The sequence below is a fragment of the Pongo pygmaeus genome, chromosome 23, assembly GCF_028885625.2.
Source record: "Pongo pygmaeus isolate AG05252 chromosome 23, NHGRI_mPonPyg2-v2.0_pri, whole genome shotgun sequence".
NCBI lineage: Eukaryota > Metazoa > Chordata > Mammalia > Primates > Hominidae > Pongo > Pongo pygmaeus.
The window spans coordinates 35,131,347-35,156,332 of NC_085931.1; the positions used below are offsets into that span (position 1 = coordinate 35,131,347).

General features: G+C 55.1%; 2 protein-coding genes across 3 annotated transcripts in view; both read right to left on the reverse strand.

Annotated features, from left to right (window-relative positions):
* SMARCB1 (SWI/SNF related, matrix associated, actin dependent regulator of chromatin, subfamily b, member 1) overlaps positions 1–7,970 on the reverse strand; it is a 44,235-nt gene extending 36,265 nt beyond the window's left edge. The window contains exons 1-2 of one of the 2 annotated variants that reach the window (XM_054469367.2): positions 6,170–7,970; positions 1,561–1,672 (exon numbers count right to left, since the gene is read on the reverse strand). In XM_054469367.2, the coding sequence (XP_054325342.1) occupies positions 1,561–1,672; positions 6,170–6,262 (205 nt within the window). In that variant the 5' untranslated portion in view covers positions 6,263–7,970. Of the gene's footprint in view, positions 1–1,533; positions 1,673–6,169 lie in introns of both variants that reach the window. The other variant, XM_054469366.2, reaches the window with a different exon arrangement.
* A 1,153-nt stretch (positions 7,971–9,123) lies between these two features.
* MMP11 (matrix metallopeptidase 11) lies at positions 9,124–20,331 on the reverse strand. Its single transcript, XM_054469375.2, has 8 exons — positions 20,178–20,331; positions 14,012–14,241; positions 12,920–13,063; positions 12,707–12,840; positions 12,322–12,563; positions 12,013–12,229; positions 10,947–11,204; positions 9,124–10,028 (listed from the first exon to the last, which is right to left on the reverse strand). Exons 1-8 carry the CDS (start codon positions 20,283–20,285, stop codon positions 9,895–9,897), a joined length of 1,467 nt encoding a protein of 488 aa, XP_054325350.2. The 5' UTR covers positions 20,286–20,331; the 3' UTR covers positions 9,124–9,894.
* Between the last annotated feature and the right edge of the window lie 4,655 nt (positions 20,332–24,986).

Genomic DNA, 24,986 nt, shown 5'->3' on the forward strand with positions numbered 1-24,986 from the left:
CGAATGCTGGCCTCTTCCAAAAGGGCAATCTGGACTGAGTGCTTTACTTACAAGTCCTGCTGGGTAGAGCCTCCAATGGGACTGATTTGGACTAATCGGCCCCAGGAGCACTGGCTCGGGGCAGAGGGAAGTGCTCAGGGCAGCATCAGCAACTACAATACAGCACGACCAGTGGGGACACTCGACCCCAGAACATGTTCTCTTGGTCCTCACTCAGGGGAAAAGAAAGCTCCCAGAGTAACACCCCAGTGGGAAGAGGTCTGACACCACCACAGTCCACAACACGATGCAAGGTGGGGAGATGGAATGGAAGATGAAGAATACTTTTCTTTTAAAACAAGAGCCCAGAGAGTTGGAAAGAGCTGCTTCACACCAAACACAAATTTCTATCCCCGAGCCGGTCTACACGTGCTGCCTGGGAAGCAGGACAGATTCTAGGCAGCTCGACCCCTAGCTCTTCCGGGGAATCTGCGTCAAGAGCTACCTGTCTGTGGGCCCAGTCTGGCTTCTCCTGGAGAAATCAATCACTTATGGGGAAGGTATCTCCCAAGACTTAGCCCAGGGACTTGCGGAGGGGGAAGCAAAGCTGGGGACTCGCTGTGTTAGTGACTGATGCTCTGCTAGGGGAGGAGGGGGAACAAAAAGGAAACTGTTTTAAGCAAGTGAGTGGAAATGTCATAGCAGCAGATCAAAAAGAAGCTCTGGCTCCTGCATTAAAAGAACCACTACTTTCCCGCAGTGGACAAAACCACAGCAGCACCTACAGACACAAACAAACAGGGCAGACTACGAAGCATCGCACACGTGCTCACAGACACACCCAGGCCTAGGGCAGCTCTCTACAAGGCGCCATTGCCACATGGGAAGCAGTTTCGCCACCTGCCAAAGGACATGCTGTGTCCAAACCCAAATGTCTCCATGGGAGTGTCTCCCGCAGAGCCCCCAGAGTGTCTGAAGAGCACCCTTTCACCCTGCACAGAGCTGCCATGACCCAAAGCCCACTAGTTTCACTAGTGTACCTAGCAAGCCCCAGGCACACGCAGGCCACCAGGAGCAGGGACATGCACATGGGCTCTAGCACACTGGCTGCCAGGATGAAGTGCTATGGGATGGATGTGCTCTGGGAAGCAAGCGGTGAAAGCCCCAGAGGGGAGTGGGAGCTGGGACCACCACCCGCCACTTGGGCTGCATGGAAGATGATTATGGCGACACACCCACGGCAGATGGCAGAGCATCGCAGCATTCCTAAAACGTTTTGAGACCAACATGTCTTCACAGCACCTGCTAGTGTCCTGGCCCCGGCCCACTCACGTACCCAATGGCCCCACTGGAAATACCTGACGGTGGACCACCAATGGCTCCCTGGAGCCACTTCCTCGCCTGGAGTGCTCACAGGGCGGCCCACCCCTGGGATGCTCCCTGCCCAACTAAGGCCAAGGCTGCAGTGAAGACACTCTGGAGTGAAAACGTTTTATCTTCATGACATAAGCGAGTGGTTTTGAAACAGGTTTACAAACCCTCGTGAAGACGCACCCTTAGTGTTAGGTTTTGTTTTTTTACCATGTGACGATGCAACTATTTTCTTCCTCTCTTCCACAGTGGCTAGTCGCCTCCAGAGTGAGGGGTATCTCTTGTACAGAGAACCTCGGAACATACGGAGGTAGTTTCCCACCTATGAGTAAAGCAAGAAGGCTCATTATAAGGGTCGCAGCACCACAGGGAAGGGGAGGGTCCTGGCGCAGACTGCATCAAGCAACAGACAAACAGGCCTCGAGGTGGCCCCCAGGCGCCATGCTTTCGGCAGCATTAAAACACATTCTGCTGATATGAAGGGTTCACCAGCAGTGCACATCTGGCCTGCATGTGTGCATCCTGACAACAGAACCAAGCTTCAAAAGGCCTGGGCAGATGCCTGAGTGGGAGGCACCCAGAGCTTAGCAAGAAGTTCGTGGTGATTTTGATTTTGGACTAAGGATCTCTGGCACTTTCCAGAAATGCAAGGCCTCCTTGACCTTCTTTTATCTTAAGGACAAGACTTTGATATTTTTACCATGTAATAAACACCAAAAAGGTCTTTTAATTTTAGACAGATGCCAGATAATTTCCCCCATGGCCTGTGTTGCTTTGTTTAGTAACAAAACCCAAACCAGGGATACCAAAGGAATTTTCCAAAAGGTTTACAAGGCAATCACCAGACTGCTATATAAATCATCACTGACTCAAACAATGGCTTCAGGTTTGCTTGTACCAAATACTGAAAGTGTGACTTCCTTAAGGAAAATAAATCTAGACCTAAAGTTTTTATGAGGGTACCCTATTGTCTCATTGACTTTTCAAGTATGATCACTTCAGAGTCACATTGCAGGGGATGGCCAATAGACTGGGTGCCAGGTGCTGGCTCCATCTGTAACCTGGGATCACTTCCCATTTTCTGGGTCTCTTTACTCATCTGCCAAATGCTCAGCAACTCTGAACTTCACCCCCATGAAGGACCACTTCTATTATGTTTCCCATTTTATCTACCCAACATAGTATATATTTTGAATTTTTAAATTTATTTTTAATTTTTATTATTATTTTTGAGACAGGGTCTCGCTCTGTCACCCAGGCTCGATTGCAGTGGTGCGATCATAGCTCACTGCAGCCTTGAACTCCTCGGCTCAAGCGATCCTTCTGCCTCAGCCTCCTGAGTAGCTGGGACTATAGTTGCTTGCCACCACAACCGGCTAATTTTTGTATTTTTTGTAGAGACGGAGTTTCACCATGTTGCGCAGGCTGGTCTCAAACTCCTGGGCTCAAGCGATCTGCCCACCTCGGCCTCCCAAAGTGCTGGGATTATGGGTGTGAGCCACATACCCAGCCTAATTTAAAAAAATAAAAATAAAAATCTGTAGAGACAAGAGTCTCACTATGTTGCCCAGGCTGGTCTTAAACTCCTGGGTTCAAGTGATTCTCCTGCCTGGGCCTCCCAAAGTGCTGGGATTATAGGTATCAGACCCAGGCATAGTATTAAATAAAATGTTTCTCCATTTTCAGCAGTGACTGTAATCAACAACCAGGGCTACTGAACACTGAGAGAAGAGCAGACACAGCAAGTCACTTGCTTTCCACATAGAGGGCACAGACCCCTCTATGTTATTTGGCTTGTGTGTCGGTATCATCCAGTATCATGGTAAATGTAGAGTTTCCATTAGGTTTTTTAAAAGAAATTGACAATACTCCCCCCTATGACTACCTTGCAGGCCCTGCAGGGCTCTGAGTCTCCTAGATGCCCCCCAAAGCCCCTTCAGAACTTAGGAAACTGGGCTTGCCTTCCTGGCTTTTCTCTGAACCAGCCTTCGCCCTCTTGGGACCCAGGTTTCCTGAATATAAAATGAAGGTGCTGGACTTGGGGATCCGTTAGGGTCCTCAAAGCTCCATGATTCTGGCTTGGTAAATACAGCTGTCTGTTAATGGCAGAACAGTGACACACACTCATAGTAAATGCAGATGCCTTCCCAAGACAGCTCCACAGATGGCGCATGGAGGCACTGGGTATGTTGCTATGGCTGGCCCACCTCTCTGAATACAGTGCCTGTTTTCCACAGGGCAGTGGGCTGAGACAGTCCATCCACTACTGTCACTGGAGGTACTGAATTTCAATAGAGCTCTGACATTGAACCCTTCCCTAAACTCTGAAGGTCTGATGATTAAGTCAGGCCCAAAAGAACAAACTGCCTCTCCATCTGAGTCTCTTACAGCCTGCGTCTCAGGAAGATTATTCTTACTGGGAGGCCCAGGAGTGAAGGGGCTGAAAGACAAGATTGTAATTAGCTTTCTAGAAACTAAAATGTGTTTTGGGGAAGATCCTGGAGACCATCTAGTCTAAGCATCACATTATACACATGAGAAACGCGACAGCAAGGCAGAGCAGGGCTGGAACCAGGCCTCCCAAGGTTCTTCCCACTTGGCCACACACAGCTTCTCAATTTGCTCCAACTAATAAATGAAAGCTTTCTTTTGAAGTGTCACCTACTCAGAGCCAAACTGATTACTTTTACACCCATTAGATCAGGTAAACAACTCGCCTAGTATCACAGGCTGAAATTCAACACCTTTTGCGTTCTGCAGTTAGGCAGGTGCCTGCTGGCCAACGAGGACCATTCTGAACTGTGGCAGATGGACAGGCACTGGCTCTACCTCTCCAGCACTGGCATCTTTGAACAGTTGTAATTTAAGTGACAACGTGAAAATTTTATTGAATCCTATATTTTTTGTTTTATAAAAATTGGTGGAGGCCAGGCACAGTGGCTCACGCCTATAATCCCAGCACTTTGGGAGGCCGAGGCGGGCATATCACTTGAGCTCACAAGTTTAAGACCAGCCTGGACAATATGGTAAAACCCCATCTTTACTAAAAATATAAAAATTAGCCGGGTGTGGTGGTGTGTGTGTGTAGTCCCAGCTACTTGGGAGACTGAGGTGGGAGGATGGCTTGAGCCCGGGAGGCAGAGGTTGCAGTGAGCCGAGATTGCACCACTACACTCCAGTCTGGGTGATAGAGTCAAACCTCGTCCAGAAAAAAAAAAATGGTGGAAAATGCTAACACTAAAGTTCTGATGCTATTGACCTTAGTCTCATCCATGGGACTCAGTGTGACCATCTTGAGGCTTCATTCATTCATGCTATGCTCAATTGTGAAGGAAAAAACCCGCAAGTTTAAAAAGCATGAATGTGCTGAGTGTGAGTGCAGTAGCTCACACCTGTCATTCCAGTACTTTGAGAGGCTGAGGTGCAAGGATCACTTGAGCCTAGGAGTTCAAGACCAGCCTGGGCAATATGGCAAAACCCTGTCTCTACAAAAAATACAAAAATTAGTCGGGCATGGTGGTGCACACCTGTAGTCCCAGCTACTTGGGAGGCTGAAGCAGGAGGATCACTTGAGCCCAGGAGGTCAAGGCTGCAGTAAGCTGAGATCACACCACTGCACAAAGTGAGACCTTTTTTCAAAAATAAAAATAAAACAAAATAAAGTATGAATAAAATGCTGGAATATGATACTAAAAGCTGCTATAAGGAGAAGAAACTCTTGGCATTTCATGACAGCTTTAATTCTCCAGGATTGGCACTTACTTCCTTACATGAGATTCTACTGCTTGACATCTGTACATCTGAACTGTATATCCGTAATTTTTTAAAAAAGGTAACATATACTAGCTGGGGACTGCCTTTGGAGCAAAAAAGGCTAGTTTGAGACAATCTGTAAAAACCTAATATATAGCCGGGCGTGGTGGCTCATGCCTGTAATCCTAGCACTTTGGGAGACCAAGGCGGGCAGACTGCTTGAGCCCAGGAGTTAGAGACCTGCCTAGGCAACATAGCCAGACCCTGTCTCTATAAAAAACAAAAAACAAGAACCTAATATACTTGGAACAAACACCCATTCAAAGGCCAGTAGGGTTTTCCTGAAATCAGTCATCCAGTTGATGCAACAAAATGCAGCTACTCTAGTTAAGGGTTAAACATCTTTAGGCTCTTTCCCCTGGAATAATTCAGAATCAGTTCACAGATATGGAAAGTGTCAATTGCTTCAGAACTGCTGAAAGATCTAGCTTAGGCATGGGGCCCTTATTCACCCAAAAGCAAACATCTTCCTCCAATCTGTTTCTTCACTGGTAAACAAAGGTCAAAAGACCTCCACTGCCCACCTAAGAGGCAACAAACACAATGGGGATGAGCCCTCACTAAGTCCAGGGTTTCCAGCCTGCCATTTCAGGTTCCCACAAGTAGCAATACGGGGAGGGGTTCACGTGAATTTACGACATCTAAAAAGGGTCAAAGGCAGCAGTGCGGTCCCCCAAGCGTCGCAGGGGCTAACTCAATATCCCGTTTCTTTGCGTCTGGTTGGAAACCAACCCAGCGCGGAACCACTGGGGCCCCTCGCGGCGCCAAAATCCTGGCAGCACTGAATGCGGCGGACCTAGGCGAAATGAGTAATGAAATCCCAGGTCGATGAGGGGGCGGGGGCCACACCCGACACGCCCTCTAGGTCACGCCCCACAGCCCCGAGCGCGCGCGCGCGCGCGCCCCCCGCCCCGATGAATGGAGACGCGCGCTCTCGGCGCATGGGCCCGCCCCGGGGCTCCCGCGGGGCCGAGCCCGGGGAGGGCGAGGACGCGCCGCGGGCTACCTCGGAGCCGATCATGTAGAACTCGCCGTCGTCCTCCAGCTGGAACTTCACGGGCTTCTGCCCGAAGGTCTTGCTCAGCGCCATCATCATCATTGCGGCGGCAGAGGCGGGCGGCCGGAGCCGGGCTGCGAGGGATCAAGAGGGCTGGGGCGGGGCCGGGGCGTGCTGGGCCGAGGGAAACCGAAGCCGGAAGGCGAAATGCGGACCGGGCCGGGTACCGGCGCCTCAGCCGGGCTCCTCAGCCGCCGCCGCCGCAGTCGACGACCAGGCCGCCCTCAGTGCGCAGGCGCAGGCGTTGACGCTGACGCGCGCGCCGCCGCTCAAACAAAAGGCCGGGCGCGCCTCCGCGGACCCCTTAAAGGAGCCACGACTAATTTCTCTTTCGCCTAGGCTACCTCGCAAGTCGTGGTGTAGAGGACGTCTCACGGACAAAAATAGCCACTGAGGTCCTGACTCAAGCAGTGGCTTTCCCAGTCTTACAGCCAGGACTGGAACTGAGCCCAGGGGAGAAGAAACGAAGTGAGACCTGAAGGAGGAGGACCTGGGTGGAAGCCTGGGTGGTCTGGGCATGCTTTGGGACCCCAAGCTCGTGCCTTAGCTTCCCCACCCCTAAAACGCAGTGCAGCTGAGCAGATAGGCGGGCCCCTAGGAAGAGATAGCCCAGTTCCGGGCCTACGGCTGTCCCTGCAGCTGTAGAAGTGGGTAAAATGACAACAGCGGATGAGGCTTGGCAATGTTCAAAGGCCCAGGTGGTGTTTGGTTTGGCTGGTGCATCAGATGAGCGCTGGAAGGGAGGGACACCTTCCACCTTCTCCATTCCTCTCTTAGCTCTACACTCTGCTTAACCGAGCCCTGCAGTGGGGAGCGAAACCAGGCAGCCCAGCCCTGTGGCTCTGCCTCTTGGCTCTTACAGCGCGAAGCTAGTGAAACTAATGAAAGTCTCAAAGCAATCATCTATCTGATTGAATAATGCAGGGAGTAAAACAGAAGCCCACTACTGATGATTTCACACAGTTCAGCCTAATGAAATTGCAGCTGTGACTGGGCTCAGCGGCTCATGCCTGTAATCCCAACTCTTTTTTTTTTTTGAGACGGAGTCTCGCTCTGTCGCCCAGGCTGCAGTCTCCTGCCTCAGCCTCCCAGGTAGCTGGGACTACAGGCGCCCGCAACCACGCCCGGCTAACTTTTTGTATTTTTAGTAGAGACGGGGTTTCACGGTGTTAGCCAGGATGGTCTGGATCTCCTGACCTCGTGATCCGCCCGCCTCGGCCTCCCAAAGTGCTGGGATTACAGGCGTGAGCCATTGCGCCCAGCCTTGTAATCCCAACTCTTTAGGAGGCCAAGGCAGGGAGGATCACTTGAAGCCAGGAGTTTGAGACCAGACTGGACAAGACAGCAAGACCCTGTCTCTACAAAAATTTTAAAATAAATAAGCTGGGTGTAGCATGGTGGTGTGCACCTGTAGCCCCAGCTACTTGGGAAGTGGAGAGGGGAAGATCCCTTGAGCCCAGGAGTTCAAGGTTATAGTGAGCTGATTGCACCACTGCACTGCAGCCTGGGCAACAAATGGAGACCCTGCCTCCCTTAAAAAAAAAAAATGCAACTATGCTATTACGAAGACACACATGGGGCTGGAAGGTAGGGCAAGGAGACACTGGAGAGTTGGGAAGGGCAGTGACTGAAGTTGCTTTGTTCTGTATACTCACAGTGGTGGGAAACCAAAGTACAGTCATCCCTCAGTATCCATGGGAATTGGTTCCAGGACCCCCTGCAGATAATAAAGTCCACAGATGCTCAAGTCCATTATATAAGATGGTGTCATACTTGTATATAACCTACACACATTTTTCTGTATACCTTAAATCATCTCTAGATTCCTTATACTACCTAATACAAAGCAAATGTTATATAAATAGTTGTTATACTATTGTTTAGAGAACAATGACAAAAAAGTCTGTACATGTTCAGTACAGAGGTAACCATCCTTTATTTATTTATTTATTTATTTATTTATTTTATTGAGACAGAGTTTTGCTCTGTCGCCCAGGCTGGAGTGCAGTGGCACGATCTTGGCTCACTGCAAGCACCGCCTCCTGGGTTCACACCATTCTCCTGCCTCAGCCTCCCGAGTAGCTGGGACTACAGGCGCCCGCCACCACGCCTGGCTAATTTTTTGTATTTTTAGTAGAGACGGGGCTTCACGGTGTTAGCCAGGATGGTCTTGATCTCCCGACCTCGTGATCCGCTCGCCTCAGCCTCCCAAAGTGCTGGGATCACAAGCATGAGCCACCGCACCCAGCCTATTTATTTATTAATTATTTTTTGAGATGGAGTTTTGCTCTTGTCACCCAGGCTGGAGCGCAATGGCACTATCTCGGCTCACTGTAACCTCCGCCTCCAGGTTCAAGCAATTCTCCTGCCTCAGCCTCCCAAGTAGCTGGGATTACAGGCTCCTGCCACCACACCCAGCTACTTTTTGTATTTTTAGTAGAGATGGGGTTTCACCATGTTGGCCAGACTGGTCTCGAACTCCTGACCTCAGGTGATCCACACACCTCGGCCTTCCAAAGAACTGGGATTACAGGCACAAGCCACTGCACCTGGCCGCATACTTTTTTTAAACATTTTTTTTTCTACCCGAGGTTAGTTGAGCCTATGGATGCAGAAACCACACCTATGTATGGAAGGCTGGGCTGTGGCGTGAGCAGATAAACCACCACTCTGGAGGATGAACAGAGGAGACAAGTAGGAAAGTGGGGAGCCAGTTAAGAAGCCACTGTAACAAAATGTGATGTAGAAATGGAGCAGAAGGAGCCCTGAGCACTGTGCCCAGCCCCAAGGGCCAGAGGCTTGGGGGTGGTGGACTTCGACCCCGGCTCTCAGGATAGGGCTGGACAGTGGCCAGGCCTCCCCATCCTGGCTGAACATTCACAAAAGGAGACCAAGCAGGCAGGTAGAAAACAACTGTGTTTAATGACAATCCTCAGTTTAAAAAAAAAAAAAAAGAAGAAGCTTTATACACACTGTACACACATTTACAATGGCTTTGGAGGATAGCAGTGCTGTGAAAAGGGCTTCAGGAGGATCCGGCCTGGGACAGGATTGAGGTATGTTGCAGCCTCCAGGGCCCGGGGTCTCCTGCATGAAGAATACCCCTCCCCAGTTGACTGTGAACTTTTTGGCCTGGATTCTGGAGAACAGATTTCCAGGATTGTCAGCCAGACGGCAGACAGATGCAGGCACCTACCAAGACCTGACCTCAGGAAGTGGCCCTGCCCTACAGCCGGGTTGCTCAGCCAGGGCTGATGGCCACAGGGCCCCAGCACCCTTGCTTCAGTGCCAGCCCCTGGAAGGAACCTCACAACAGGGATAGAGCAAGGACACTCCAGTTCCCCCAGCCCTGCCATGGTGCTACCCTGAGGGACAGGTATGGAGACAGGGCAGCCAGGTTTGCCAGGACCTGCATAGCTGGCCCAAGACTGCCCTTCCTCTTAAGTCATGCCAAAGCCTCCCTGCCCAGTCTGAGACAGTCGCTGGCAGGTGACCACGACCTGCGTGGCCCTCCCTGCAGTTGTCATGGTGGTTGTACCCCACCCCATCCCCCTGAGGAGACATGGGCTCAGTCCCATGCCTGGTGCCCACAACCACAAAGATGGCCATGGGTCTCTAGCCTGATATCCGTGGCCTCGCAGGGGTCAGCACCCCTGAGGGCATCCAAGCCACGGTCAGAGGAAAGTGTTGGCAGGCTCGGCACAGCCGAAGAAGTCGGGACCCACGAGACGGGGGAAGCCTTCCAGAGCCTTCACCTTCACAGGGTCAAACTTCCAGTAGAGGCGGCCACGCAGGAAGTAGGCATAGCCTGAGAAGAGAAGGTGGTCAAGCCTGGGCGAGTGGACACTGGGCCCTACTCCTGCCTGTCAGGCTGTGCCCAGGGATTGGCACTAAGAGAGGGATGGGTGGGCAGCCCTTGGCCACTGCTGAGTTCCTCGAGTCCTGCAGGATCCAGGGCCAGCCTTTCAGAACCTCTCTTCCCTCTAGGGAGCCCTTCTGCCTGCCCCGGAATCTGGGCTGGGCTAATACCCAGCCTGACAGGTACCCAGAGCCTCAGAGGCCTGAGTCCCACCTCTCAGGAAAGCAAGTCCCATTGCCCCCACCACCCTCCACATCACTCTCTCCCGCATCCATTAGCCAGGCTATTGACAGGCATCCTGGAGTCCTGGAGCTGGAGGCTACCCTAGGATAGCTGTCCCAGTGGGTCCTGATGTGGGAGAAAGAGCACAGAAGAGGAGCCTAGCAGGGGAGGGAGCACTGGACTGGCTCTAGCCCTCTGTGGTTGTGGGAGGCTGGGTGGGTCAGTGGTTAGGAGCAGGGACCACCAGTGTAGTCCAGGTTAGGGGCCTCATTGCCCGAGCCTCTGCTCCTCTGGAAACTGGGTTCACAACAGGTGTCACTTCAGAGGGCTGTTCTGAGAACTGGATGAGACCAGTAAGGAGCTTAGAGCATTGTTCGCCCTCAGTGTACAGCAGTTTATTGTTCTACTGGCTGTGGCTGAGCAACCAGGGTAAGACCTTGCACTTCTCTGACCCTCAGTCTCCTCATCTGCAATATGGAATGTAGCACTAGCCGGCCACCGAGAGGAGGGCAGATGGCACTGGACAAAGGACCTGTGATGAAGAGCCACACTGCCTGTGGCAGTCATGTGGGAGCCCAGCCACCACCAGGTGGGAGAAGCGGCTGCTGTGCCCACCTCCCACCAGCTGCCTCACCCCCAACGCACCATCAGCATCCTGGAAAGCAGCGTCGATCTCAGAGGGCACCCCTCGCCAGTCAGTGGCCCTGCGGGGCACGGGACTGTCTACACGCCGGGTGCTGGGGTGGAAACGCCAGTAGTCCCTGCCTCGGAAGAAGTAGATCTTGTTCTTCTCGGGACCCCAGACCAAGGCGGCATGGACCGGGAACCTCACCAGGCCCAGCTCGGTGAGGGGTGTGGGGCCCAGGACTGGCTTTTCACCGTCGTACACCCAGTACTGAGCACCTGCCGGAGAGGGAAGGCTGCAAGGACCTGCCCAGCCATCACTGCCATGCCCCGCCACTGTGGACCTGCTTGACCCCCACCACAGACTCTCCCAGCCTCAGTTTCCTTATTAGTAAAATATGCAGGCCAATAATGCCTGCTCAGCGCCTCACTCGCAGAGGGAAGCGGGAGGCCTGGGGTAAGCTGGGGCAGTGAATGCTCTGTAAACTAGCGCATGGGTGAGGTTACTCTCATCAGTGGAGGGCTGCCTGGGCGCCTGCTCCTTCCACTGGCATTTGGCCATGACAAATGCCACTCCCTGGGCCCCTGCAGGCTGGGCTGCCCTGGAACCCACGCAGGTTTCCCATGCGGTGCCTTCATTTGTGAAGTCCCTGGCATCTGCAATGCTCCAGGCTCTCATCTCTGCCAGTTGAAGGTGGAAATCCCAGCTCTAGGATGACAGACCTGGATCAATTCCCTGCCCTGCCTCTTCCCAGCTGCACTCTCAGTGAGTCACTTCACTGCCTCGGAGCCCCAGAGGCCTCATCTCTAGAACCCCGCCCCATGGGGTGGCTGAGGGTTGAACGCACCAACACGTGGCCCCACCGTGCAATCCCTTCCACGCTGCTCCTATCTCAAGAGCCACCTCCGGGAGCCTCCTACCTGTGCCTGAGGAGCAAACCACACTCTGTCTCCCTTGGCCCCCAGGCTTTGGGGCAACTATCCCTATCCACTGTGTCCCTGAGGATCCGTCTGTCTGTTCCTCCCCTTGGCCATAACATTCCTGGCTCTGGGAAGTCTCTTGAGCAGATCCCCAACCCCCACTCACCTTGGAAGAACCAAATGTGGCCCTGGGCATCCTCGAAGGCAGCGTCCACAGGGCTAGGCAGTCCCTGCCAGTGGCGAGAGGCCAATGCTGGGTAGCCGGGCTGCAGCTGGCCCCCACGCAGGCGCCATACAAAGCCCGCTTTGAAGAAAAAGAGCTCGCCTCGGATGGTGGAGACCGCGTCAAACGAGGCCTCACAGGCATCTGGTGGGGCGTCCGGCTGTGGTGGGAGAGAGGGACACATGCTGAGAGCATATGCTGCAGTCACAGTGGCCAGCAGAGGAGTGGGGGAACTGGCGGGCAGGGCCTCACCTCCAGCGGTGCAATCTCATTGGTGTCTATCCCAGCCTGGGGGCCCAGGGCTGGGGTCCTGGAGGTGACAGTGGGCCAGGGCTGGCCATATAGGTGTTGAATGCCCCTGCGGTCATCTGGGCTGAGACTCAGTGGGTAGCGAAAGGTGTAGAAAGCGGACATCAGGGCCTTGGCTGCTGTTGTGTGCTGCAGCCCCAGCACGTGGCCAAATTCATGGGCTGCCACCTGCAGTAGGTCTGTTCCTAGAAAAGGGAGGTGGCTCAGCAACCCCCGAACCTCCTGCCCAGGACATCCAGCTCCAGACCCCAGCTCAGTGACCTTGGTGAGTCCCCATTCTTTATGATCTTCAGTTGCCCCATCTGGAAAATGGGTCCCCAGCCCATACCCTGGTCATCCCCGATAGTCCAGGTCTCATCATAGTCGAAGTGGACATCCCCTTCTCGGTGAGTCTTAGGGAAGAAGGCATGGGCCAGGATGCCCCCAGGCCCATCAAACGGCAGGTCGTCCCCATGCCAGTACCTACAGATGGGTGGGGGCGGGGTCAGTGGCTGCTGGCAGGTGAGGCTATTCCCGGAGGGGTCCCAGGCCGCCCATTCACCTGGCGAAGTCGATCATGATGTCAGCACGGCCCTCGTGCACCTCAGTGAAGGTGAGTGGCGTCACATCGCTCCATACCTTTAGGGCCTCTGCCATCGTCTGCTGCACCTGCTCCTGCACCAGCTGCCATGGGAACCGAAGGATCCTGGAGGGAGATGGAGGGGCCTGGGCCTCAGGGAAGGGACAGCCCCTGATGGCTGAGGCACCAGGAGTTGCCCCTGGATGCTTGGTGGGTGTGTGAACACTCAGGACACAGGCCAGGTGTGCTCTAGGCCTCAGCTTCAGCGCACTGGTCTCCCTGGCCACACGGGCACATGTGTATGTGGTTTGTTCATACTTAGGCAAATACAAGTGTCTGCATTCAGTGGAAAGAACCAGGACCAGGGGTCCCGGGACCCCCATCCTAGACCTGACAGTGCCACTCACTGTGGGCAGACCTTAGTTCCTTGAGCCCCTGTTGGTTCCCAGGCCCCCACCTAGGAAATTCTGAAGATCCCAGTCTCAGCTCCAATGCTGTGTGACACCAGCCCATTCTTCATTCCCAGGCTGGGTCCCCACCCGCAGGATGTGTGAGCCCCAGCTTCCCTATCACCTGCCCAGGGTCCTCCCAAGTCACCCAGTGAGATGCCCACTATTGCCTCTCCCCGCTTACCACGGTCTCCACCTGCTCGAAGCCCAAGTTGTGATGGTAGAGTTGGACAATGACATGGCTGACACCCACCTCAGACTGACACAGAGGATGGGGCTGTGTCTGCCTCATTCACCGTGGAGTCCCAGAGGCTTGTCCTCACAGGTCTCTAGTAAAGGCTGCCTGAGTGACTGAACACCCATCCGCAGGCATGTGCTGGGACTCTTTGCATGATGACAGAGGCTCTGCCCCTCTGCTGAGGGAGGGTCTCCATATGTGTGTGTGTCTAAATTGGGGTTTCAGGGTGTTTGCCCATAGATGGCCTCCCTGGGGTTCAGTGGACACACAGGTCTGTTAGACATGAAGATCTACCCCGGCCTGTGTCTCAAGCAGCAGCTGTGAGGGCGGCTGGCTTACCCACGGACACACAGGTGGCATCCTAGTGTCCTGCTCCCAGGCCCCTACCTGTAAGTGAGGTCCGTCTTCTCCCAGCGCCCGCCAGAAAGCACGAACCTCTTCTGTCGGTTGCGGGCACTCAGCCCATCAGGTGGGTCGGGCACACCACAGCGGGGAGGCCTGAGGCTGCTGGCAGGCCGGGGGGCCTCCTGCGTGGCAGGGGCAGGCACCGGGCTACTGGGCAGGGCTGCATGCCAGGGCTGTGGCCCCCTCCACTCAGCATGGAGGTGGTGGGCGTCCTAGGCAGGAGAGATGACATGAGGGTCTGGTCAAGCCTAAGGTCCACATGGCCCACAGTTAGAGGTGTGGCCTGTCAGCAAACCCACGTGCAACCCCAGCCCACTGTGTGGCTGGGCAAACGGAGAGGGAAAGGGCACCGGCACATGGCAGGGCCCTTTGGCATCTGGCTGGCTCTCTGGTTTCTTGGCACCTTGTTCCAAGGCATCAAGCTGTCCCCCACATCATGGAGGGCCCTGGGCTGCCTGTCACCTACTCCAGCTACTTAGGCCAATGAGGTCTGGGGGTAGGGGCACACTGGGACTGGCTATAAGCCATACACTCCAGGAATGGACCCCAAAAAGCTTCCTCCGAGGGAACACCAGGCAACCTCCTCCTGCTCCCCACAGAAACTCGCTTCCAACTCCCTTTCTTCCTGTGTCCACTAAGTTCAGACACACCTGGGTCACCCCCCATGCTGCTGTCCCTGTCATATGAGCAGGCTCTGCCCTCTCTCCTGCCCAGGATTTCCCCCACCTCCTCCCCAGTGTAGAGCAGCTGTAGCCCTGCAGTGTGGCCTCAGTCAGTGTAACCTGACTGCTGGGGGTGACACTGATTTGTGGACTGGACAAGGTGAGGCATGTACAGCACCTAGCACAGGCCCAGCACCCGGGAAGGCACCTGGCCACTGAGGCCTGGCTTCTAGCAGAGGTGGTTTTGGTCACACCCCACCAGGGCTAGGAGTACAGTGGGAGCTGATCTGTGATCTGCCTGCCTTCTTCAAGCGGGGAGGGTGGGGACAGTTAATTACCAGGTGCCCAGCCCCACTCGCCAAAGCCCCAGGACCACAGATGGCGATTCAGACCTAAGCTACATCCTGCTACCTGTCTATAAGTCTCCAGGGCAGAAGTTACAGTTCTTGTGCATGAGAAAAGCAGAAGCTCAGAGAGGTTGGAGACCCTGCAAAGTCACCCAGCAAGGGCATGGCAAGGCCAGGCCAGGACCCTGGCAGCCCAGGCCTAAGGCTAAGGCCTGGCTCTGGACACCGCACAGAAGCCAAGTCTCCTTCCTGCACTGAAGGAGAGGGATGGAGCTGTGCTGCTTGCTGAGAGACTCAGCACCTGTCTGGTCTGGGCAACTGCAGCCTCCTCACAGCCATATTTGGGGCAGGAGCTCAGCCACTCAGGCCCCACCTCACCCTCAGCCTTTGGCAGCTCTCCCAGGCTCCATACACCCCAGGGATCTGATCAGTGTCCCAACGCTCCCTGCTCCTCATCCCAGAGCTGAGGCGTCAAGAACACCCCACCATGAAGGGGGGCCTTCTGAACACGGAGGCTATGGAACTACTAAGGGCATGAGGCCCTGAAGCAGCTTCCCCCCGTTTCCGAGTTTGCTTATTGCATGGTTACCTGGCACAGCGCAGTCTCACTGGGTTGTGGGTTCTGGCCGATTCTGGGCTTATTGGTTTTTTATTTTGTTTTGTCTTGTTTTTTTGAGATGCAGTCTGGCTCTGTTGCCCAAGCTGGAGTGCAGTGGCGCGATCTCGGCTCACTACAATCTCCACCTCCTGGGTTCAAGCAATTCTCTGCCTCAGCCTCCCGAGTAGCTGGGGTTACAGCTGCCCGCCACCATGCCTGGTTATTTATTTTTTATTTTTTATTTTTTTTCTGAGAGGGAGTCTCGCTCTGTCACCCAGGCTGGAGTACAGTGGCATGATCTGGGCTGACTACAACCTCCGCCTTCTGGGTTCATGCCATGCTCCTGACTCAGCCTCCCGAGTAGCTGGCACTACAGGCGCACGCTGCCATGCCCGGCTAATTTTTTTGTATTTCTAGTAGAGACTGGGTTTCACCATGTTAGCCAGGATGGTCTCGATCTGCTGACCTTGTGATCCGCTCGCCTCGGCCTCCCAAAGTGCTGGGATTACAGGCGTGAGCCACCGCGCCCAGCCTCATGCCTGGCTAATTTTTGTATTTTTAGTAGAGATGAGGGTTCTCCATGTTGGCCAGGCTGGTCTTGAACTCCTGACCTCATGTTCCACCCGCCTCGGCCTCCCAAAGTACTGGGATTACAGGCATGAGCCACCGCACACAGCCTGGGGTTATTGTTAATAAGTACTTATCACTGGTTGCAGGCTAGGACCTTGGCAACAGCTCCACGGACTTGCTGTTAGCCCCTGATGGAACCTCTCACCAACTCCAGCATCACCCTCATTTCCAGGATGAGGAAATGGGCCCCAGAGGAGTTAAGCAGCTTGATCAGATAACAGCTGGCAGGCAGCGGACTATCTGTGCTCACAGCCCACCCAGCTCCCTGCTACCTCTGCTCTGTTCTGCAGGGGTTGAGTCACCCTTCCCCTGAAGGAGGGACCCAGGCTGGCCTCACCTTGGTGACAGAAGAGAAGAAATTGCAAATTATTCAGTGCCTGCTATTTCCCAGGCATTTTGCAGGCAGGTTCGTTGGGCTTCCAATATCCACCAGGAAGGTGGAGATGCTACATATCCAAGTCCTCCCATAGAGGATGTGGGCTGCCAGAGGGGCCTGCCTCTTCCTCCTCGTCACACTGCCCCCTTGACCTACAGGAGAAACAGATTCCTTTCCCCAGCCTGGCAAGGGTATGAAGACCCTCCCTGGAAAGGGCAGAGCTGTGCTGTCCCCTGGGAGCTCCAAACAACCCAGAGCCCAGCCTGCCAGCCCTGTCTATGCCCATGGCCAGAAATCTCTTCTCTCCTCTGCCCTCCAGTGAGTCCTGGTGCAGACAGTCATGGAGGGAGAGCCACAGGCATGCCCCACCCCTTCCACTGTCCCTTCCTGTCCTTCCCTCATGAGGCACCCAGTCCATGCCCAAACGCCTGGATCATGACAGTCTTAGTGTCGCAAAAAGAGCCGGCCACTGAGGTTCAGAAGGCCTAATTCTATGACATGGAGACTCTAGACAAGTCACCTTCCTCTCTTAGCCTCAACTTTCCTATCTGTCAAATGGGAATGATGCCACAGTAAAGGGCTACGTGACATCCTTCTGTAATGCCTGCTGTAGCCTCTGGCACAGAGAAGCACCTCTTACCTGGCCCTGTTCCTTGTCCCTGTGGGCCCTCCCCTCCCACGCTTGGGAATCTGCCCTTGCCAGTCCCTAAAGTTCCCATCACCCACCTCCCCTCTAGCTCCCCAACAAAATCTCCAGGCTTTAAATGGTAAAACAGAAGTCGCAGCTAGAAGGGAGCTTTCAGGCCTAGAAAAGAGAAGCACCTTGTGCAGGGTCTCCCGCATATCAAGGTCTCTTCTCCCTGTCCATGTCTCATTCATTAAATTCTTAGAAACTGAGTGAGCAGGAGATGCTAGAAATGAGGCCTCTAGCTACTGAGGTTGTTTTTTAGAGCCCATGATTTTTTTAGAGCCCATGAGCTCTTGGCCTCAGTTTCCCCACGGCTGGGATAGGACACACACTCTGCCTCACTGTCCTCCCACGCTTCATCTTTCCAAGTCCTTTCTGGCCTGGGGCCAGATGCCCTAACTACAAGGCGTGGCATGAAGCAGCTTGCTACTTGTGAGACAGGTGGGCTTGGCCTTCCCAGGACTCTTGGGATTCAGTAAGGTGAGGTGGTAGACACAGGCCACCACTGGCCTCATCTACACCCCTGGGGAGTTTGAGGAACAAGCAGCTCCCCCATTTCCCAGAGGATGAGACAGAGCCCAGAGAGCTCAAGGACTTTGCCCGGGGTCACACAGCAAGTCATGCAAGAGCTGGGCCTAGACCTGGGGCTCATGCCTCCCACCTCCAGGGCTTCCCCCTGTCTCCCCAGCTCTTGGCTTTTCTCCAAGAAGCATTTCTGCTTCCAGTGCATTCCCTCTGTCTTGGCCAGTAGCCTCCCTTGGCCTGCCCTGTGGTGGGTTCTTAGCTCACTTAGCCCCACCCTCCTCTGGCAGACACCAAACCTCAGCTGCAGACACATTCAAGGAATTTCTCAGCTGACCCAGTGTCCTGGCAGCTTAGAGACTCGGAGTCAACCCCGGCCCAGGGTCAACTTGCAATCCAGAAAACGGGAGGCACCAGATAGAGGGGAGATAAGGGAGGAAGCCAGGGTGCCAGGAAACACTGCGAAAGGCCGGGCTCATTGTGCCCCTTTCTGGGCCTCAGTCTGCAGTCAGTCTAGTGGGTATAATTAATCATAGCTATGCCTTCTGATGTCAGTGGGAGGCGAGACTTCGAGGAAGGCACTTGTTAGGCTATGGAGGAAGACGGGAGCATCACCATGCAGTTATCATCACGCCCCTCTGAGGCTCAGAGAGGTCAAGCAACCTGCCCAACTCGCACAGCCAGTTGGCAAGCAGGGATATCTTCTCCCTCAAGTTTCCACCTAATCTTCCTATTCTCACCGCTCTGCTGCTGGCTCCAGGAGGGACGGTAGCTCCGTCCCATCCATCGGACTGCAGGGCTTCTATCAACCCTGAAAGCTGGGAACTGGGCTGGATAAATATTTACAGAGCTCTCCCAGCCTTGCTGAAGGCAGCCGAGGGATAAACACATCAGAGGTGACCCCAAATGCTCGCTGCGTGTTTGCAGAGTGACAGACCACAGTCCAGCTCAGACCCCACCCCAAGCTGGCCCCCAGCTCCAGCACTGACCATGCACAAGCGTCAAAGTGGCAGCTACAGGTGACAGTGTTTCTAGTGAGCCTGGCATCACCTCATTGCTCAGCGGTGGGCACAGCAGTAGACACCATTGCCCCCTCCCACGCGCATCCCCATTAGCGATGGAGTGGGTGAGATTCTGAGGCATGGCAGGATTCACCCAGGGTCGCATGGTTCAAACCCAGATCTCTCCAGTTTCCAGACCTGTGGGTTCAATGTCTACCCACAGTGATTCCTGACTCTGTCCCAAGTCCTAGGGACCAAGAGGGGCTGGGAAGGAGGCAAGACTCCAGACTGAGATGCCCCCCATTCCCTCTACCCCACCCATCCCATCCCTTTCTGCTCCCATAGCCAGCACAGGACAAGGCTGCCCAGGGCAGAGCCAGAGTGGCTGGACAGAGGGTCCCAGCCTGGCCAGGCCTCCCTCCTCACCAGACCAGTCCTGAGACTCTGCCTGTCACCCCCTCCTACTCCCTTCACTGCCCAAGCTGTCTGAACGCCTCCGCTGTGGAGTGGAGTGGCCCAGGCTCTGGCCCCAGGCCCTGGGACTGGTGCCTGGAAGCGCCCCAGGGAAGGGGCAGCTTTTGGGACACATGCAAGCTGTCACACACACTCCATGACAGTCCCTCCTCTCCTCACTCTGCTGTCCTCTCTTACCTGGGCTTTCTTCTCCTCTCCTAAGCACACATTTTCTCCCTTTCCTTTCCCGGCTTCTTTCTGACAGCCACCTCTCAGTCACACACACACTGCACTCATACTATTTCATACTCATGTTCTCCTGGCTCCAAGCCTCCCAAAACTGCTGCCGGCAGGTGCCCGCAGGGGACATCTCCAGGCTCAGACCCCACTTCCCGCAGCACAGAGCTGCCCTCCCTAGCTCTCCCTTTATCTTCCAGCCCACCGCACACCTGGAGGTGTACTAACTGCGGCCACACACCTGCAGGCTGACACCTGCCTAGGATCTGCTCGGCTTTGTCCCTGCGATGAATAGGGGGCCCTGTAACCACTCCCACTGCTACTTCCTTCCACGCACACTCCAGCACCCGCGGCTGGAGCGCGAGAGGCAGGTCCCCACGCTGGGAGCAAGCGTGAGTCCAGCGTGGAGTCCCGTCCCACCAGCCCGAACGATGCCGGCGCTGGCTCCCCTTCACACCCCCAGGGACTGCAAGCTCGCTGTCTATCACGCCTAGAGGGAACCAGAAAGCGTTTCGGGTACCGGGCGCAGGAGGCCACCCGGGGCGCCCCTTTGGGTCCGGATCTGCCGCTGGGCCCAGCCCGCGTGCCCGGCGCCCCCTCAGCGAGGAGCGGCCGGCGAGTGGCGGGCACTCACCGGCGGCAGAGCCCGGGCCAGCAGCGGCGGCGGCTGGAGCAGCAGCAGCAGCATCGGGAGCAGGAGGGCGCGCGGGGCCGCGCTGTGGAGCCAGGCGGCCGGAGCCATCCGCCCCGGGGCTGCTGGGCTTGCTGGGCCGCGCCGGGCCACCGCCCCTTATAGCTTCCGCCCCACCCCCGGCCCGCCCCGGCCCCGCCCCCCACCGCCTTTTGTTCTGAACTCTCCTAGCCGCCGCGGCCCGGGTGGGGGAGGTGAACGGGGAGGGGACGGCCCAGCGGGGTCGACAGCCAGAGACAGGGTCCTGCCCCGGGGCTGGCAAAGTCCCTGTCTGGTGCTGGGTGACCCTGACCAACCCGTGCCGCTCTGGGTCTCAGTTTCTCCGCTGGGTGGTGGCCGTCCAAAGTCTCAGACTTGGCTAGAGTCCGAGAAGAGTCGGGTTTCATGGGTCCCATCCGTACCCCCACCTTTGGAAGGCGCATCCCACTGGGTCTCCTTGGTGGCCTGACCTCTGACCTCTGCTAACTTGTGACAGGTGGTCCTACCCACAAGCAAGTTCCCCCACCCCTCAGAGCCTCAACGGATCCTTCTAGAAGATGACACAATAGCCCCTGTGAGGAAAGGGATATTATTTTATTTATTTATTTATTTATTTTTCGAGACACAGTCTCACTCTGTCTCCCAGGCAGGAGTGCAGTGGTGTGATCTCCACTCACTGCAACCTCCGCCTCCCAGGTTCAAACGATTCTCCTACCTCAGCCTCCCAAGTAGCTGGGACCACAGACACGCGCCACCATGCCTGGCTAATTTTTGTATTTTTAGTAGAGATGGGGTTTCACCATGTTGGCCAGGCTGGTCTCGAACTCCTGACCTCAAGTGATCTGCCCACCTTGGCCTCCCAAAGTGCTGGGATTACATGGGGAAGCCATTGCACCTGGCCAGGAAAGGGATATTAAAATGTGTCCCAGGGGAAAGTGAGGCATATGGCAGGGACTGGCCAGTCCTTCAGCTTGGGAGAGACCGAAGTTTACAGATAGGGAAACTGAGGCTCCAAGAGGGAGGGTCCAGGCTTTTCCATACCAGCAGACAAGTGGAGGGGTCAGGAGGTCCTCTAGCTGGTCAGCTGTGGGGAGGGTGCTGTCAGAAGGCTGTGGGAGGTGTCTGAGTGGAGTACTGGGCCCTCAGGGTGTCCCCAGCAAGCCCCTGGGGACCCCTCCAGGCTAGCCACCTCAGACTTGAAAGAAAGGAGGTGAGAGGCCTGGCACAGTGGCTCATGCCTGTAATCCCAGCACTTTGGGAGGCCGAGGCAGGTGGATCACGAGGTCGGGAGTTGGAGACCAGCCTGACCAACATGGTGAAACCCTGCCTCTAGTAAAAATACAAAAATTAGCCAGGTGTGGTGGCACATGCCTGTAAGCCCAGCTACTCAGGAGGCTGAGGCAGGAGAATCACTTGAACCCGGGAGGCAGAGGTTGCAGTGAGCTGAGACTGTGCCATTGCACTCCAGCCTGGGCGACAGAGCGAGACTCCATCTCAAAAAACAAAAAAGAAAGAAAGGAGGTGAGACTCAAAGGAGGGGGTGTGTCCACATTCTGGAAGGGATCCTTCAGTCTCATCCCTGATTTTCGGGGCTACCCAGTCCTGCTGTACACCCCTTGAAGTGATGAAGGGCCTCACCACCTCACCAGGCGACCTGTTCCATCATGGGTGGCCCTGTAGAGCCACGATCCAGGCAGTGGCTCCCATCCCAGCAGGCAGGGCTCTGAGCTGCTCAAAGTTGAGGCTGTGGTCAGGAAGCCTGGGCCAAGAAAGGGAAGCGGGTGGGGAAATGTTTCACAGCTTATTCAAGAAGACTCCACAGAGACTCCTAGAGGGCGAGGAGAAGTAAGACAGCAGTGATTTTTACAACCTACACTGTTCGTAATCTTTTCTTTTTTTTTTTTTTTTTTTTTTTGAGACGGAGTCTCTCTCTCTCTTGCCCAGCTGGAGTGCAGTGACGCGATCTCGGCTCACTGCAAGCTCCGCCTCCCGGGTTCACGCCATTCTCCTGCCTCAGTCTCCTGAGTAGCTGGGACTACAGGCGCCCGCCACCACGCCCGGCTAATTTTTTATATTTTTAGTAGAGACGGGGTTTCACCATGTTGGCCAGGCTGGTCTTGAACTCCTGACCTCAGGTGATCCACCCACCTCGTCCTCCCAAAGTGCTGGGATTACAGGCATAAGCCACCGCGCCTGAAAGGCAATCTTTTCTTTAAAGTCACTCACTTTTATTTATTTTTATTATTTTGAGACAGGGTCTTGCTCAATGGTGTGATCTTGGCTCACTGCAATCTCCGCCTTCCAGGCTCAAACAATCCTCCTGCCTCAGCCTCCCAAGTAGCTGGGACTACAGGTGTGCATCACTATGCTCTGCTAATTTTTGTATTTTTTGTAGAGACAGGGTTTCACCATGTTGGCCAGGCTGGTCTTGAACTCCTGGACTCAAGCAATCTGCCTGCCTCGGCCTCACAAAGTTCTGGGATATAGACATGAGCCACTGTTCCCCGCTAAAGTGACTCATTTTTAAAAAGTAGGCATTTCAGGCCGGGCGTGGTGGCTCATGCCTGTAATCCCAGCAATTTGGGAGGCTGAGGCAGGCGGATCACGAGAGACCATCCTGGCCAACATGGTGAAACCCCGTCTCTACTAAAAATACAAAAAAAAAATTAGCTGGGCATGGTGGCACGCTCCTGTAGTCGCAGCTACTTGGGAAGCTGAAGCAGGAGAATCACTTGAACCTGGGAGGTGGAGGTTGCAGTAAGCCGAGATCACACCACCACACTCCAGCCTGGCAACAGAGTGAGACTCTGTTTAAAAAAAACAAAAACAAAAACAAAAAAACAACAAAAAACAAATAATTAGCGGGGCATGGTGGCATGCGCCTGGGGTCCCAGATACTTGGGAGACTGAGGCAAGAGAATCGCTTGAACCCAGGAGGCGGAAGTTGCAGTGAGTGGAGATCGTACCACTGCACTCCAGCCTGAGCGACAGAGCAAGACTCCGTCTCAAAAATAAAAAATAAAAAAAAAAGTTGGCATTTCAATGCCTGCTTCAGTGTCATCCTTTCAGCCTCATTTTCATTTGTGTAACCCACTTAAGTGGTCTTGGGTGCCTCCGAGGTCCAAGGCCATGCCTTGTGGAACCTGCAGTCCATCAGCCATGGGAACTGAAGTAACAACTCTCTGCAGTTTAGGCCCGGGGACCACCATGAGAAGTGTGCAGTTTGTTTGGTTTGGCAAACAGGAACCAGGTGGCATGCACTGCATGAGCAAGGGGGTAGCGGCTGGACCAGGCCTGGTGAGTCTGCCAGGAAAGAATGGCCCACCCTTGGTGTGCTCACCTCACTGGGAGGCCACCCTCAAGGTGGGTGGTCACCCCCCTTCAGAGAGGAGAAACTGAAGACGGGGTGGGTTCACAGGCTGTCTGAAAGGACTGCAGTGTGAGAGAACACAGGGCTGCACCTGACTTCCACGGAGAGCATGCATGGCTGGGGACAGCTGTGCACACACAGAAGTGAGCATGCCAGGCAGGGCCAAACGCCCCAGTCACCGCTCCCCTTGCCCCTTGACCTGCTCCTTCCTTACGGAGGGGCCTCCTGTCTTACTTGGTGACCCACACCCCCACTTCTGGGTGCTTTTCTTCTTGGTGGTTGCACCCCGGCGACAATCCCGGTGCCAGGAGTCCTCTGCGGGCACAGCAGTGATGAGGGACAGTCCCTACCTTCCCCCACCTAGGAGTAATAATATGACCACTGCAAAGTCACCCAGAAAAGACCATAAAAACCTCAAGCTCAGCCAGGCGCGATGGCTCATGCCTGTAATCCCAGCACTTTGGGAGGCTGAGGTGGGAGGATCATGTGCTCAGGAGTTCGAGACCAGCTTGGCCAACATGGTGAAACCCCGTCTCTACTAAAAATACAAAAATTAGCCAGGTGTGGTGGCATGAGTCTGTAGTCCCAGCGACTTAGGAGGCTGAGGCAGGAGAATTGCTTGAATCCGGGAGGTGGAGGTTGCAGTGAGCCGAGATCGCCACTGCACGCCAACCTGGGCGACAGAGCAAGGCTCCATGTCAAAAAAAAATTAAAATTAAAATTAAAACCTCAAGTTCCCGAAGAGCAGGAAAGCGTTCTAAATCCGCGCTCCAGCTCACCTGGCCTGGAACGAAGCTGCTAAAATTGCGAGGCCGCAGGCTTCAAACTTGCGCTAGATTTGACCGAGCCGGGCAAATGCTCCTAGGCCTTTGGGATAGACACGCTGCTCGGATGTCGCGTAAAGGCCGTTAGTGAAGGGGGTTGCACCCGCGGATCCAGGGACTAGGTTGCGGGGGGGACCGGCCCGGAGAATCCAGTGGGGTTCAGGGCCGCGCGGGGGGCCTCATATCCCCCGCGGGCGCTGCGTAAGGCTGCCGGCGATGGCAGCGCATTTTGGCCAAGACAGTCGAAGACGGGTTGGGACGCCCCCTCGTGGGAGTTCTGGGGATGGGTTGCTCCAGGCCTTCCCCAGGGCCGCGCTTCACTGCCCTAGGCCACCCGAGACCCCGAGGCCACGCGGTGGTCAGCAGACCCTGTCTGGAGGGAGAGGACAGACAGCCGAGTCCGGGAGGGGGCAGAGAGCGGAGTCCGGCCTGGAGCCTCGCGTCCCCTTCCCGGCTGGCCCCATTCCGTCGCCTCCCCGTCTCCTCTCCCCTCCAGGGCTCGCAACAACCCCCAACTCCGCTCCCTGCCCTCTGCGGTGGTCCTAACAGAAGGAACTGTCGCCCTCCTTAAGCCCTCGG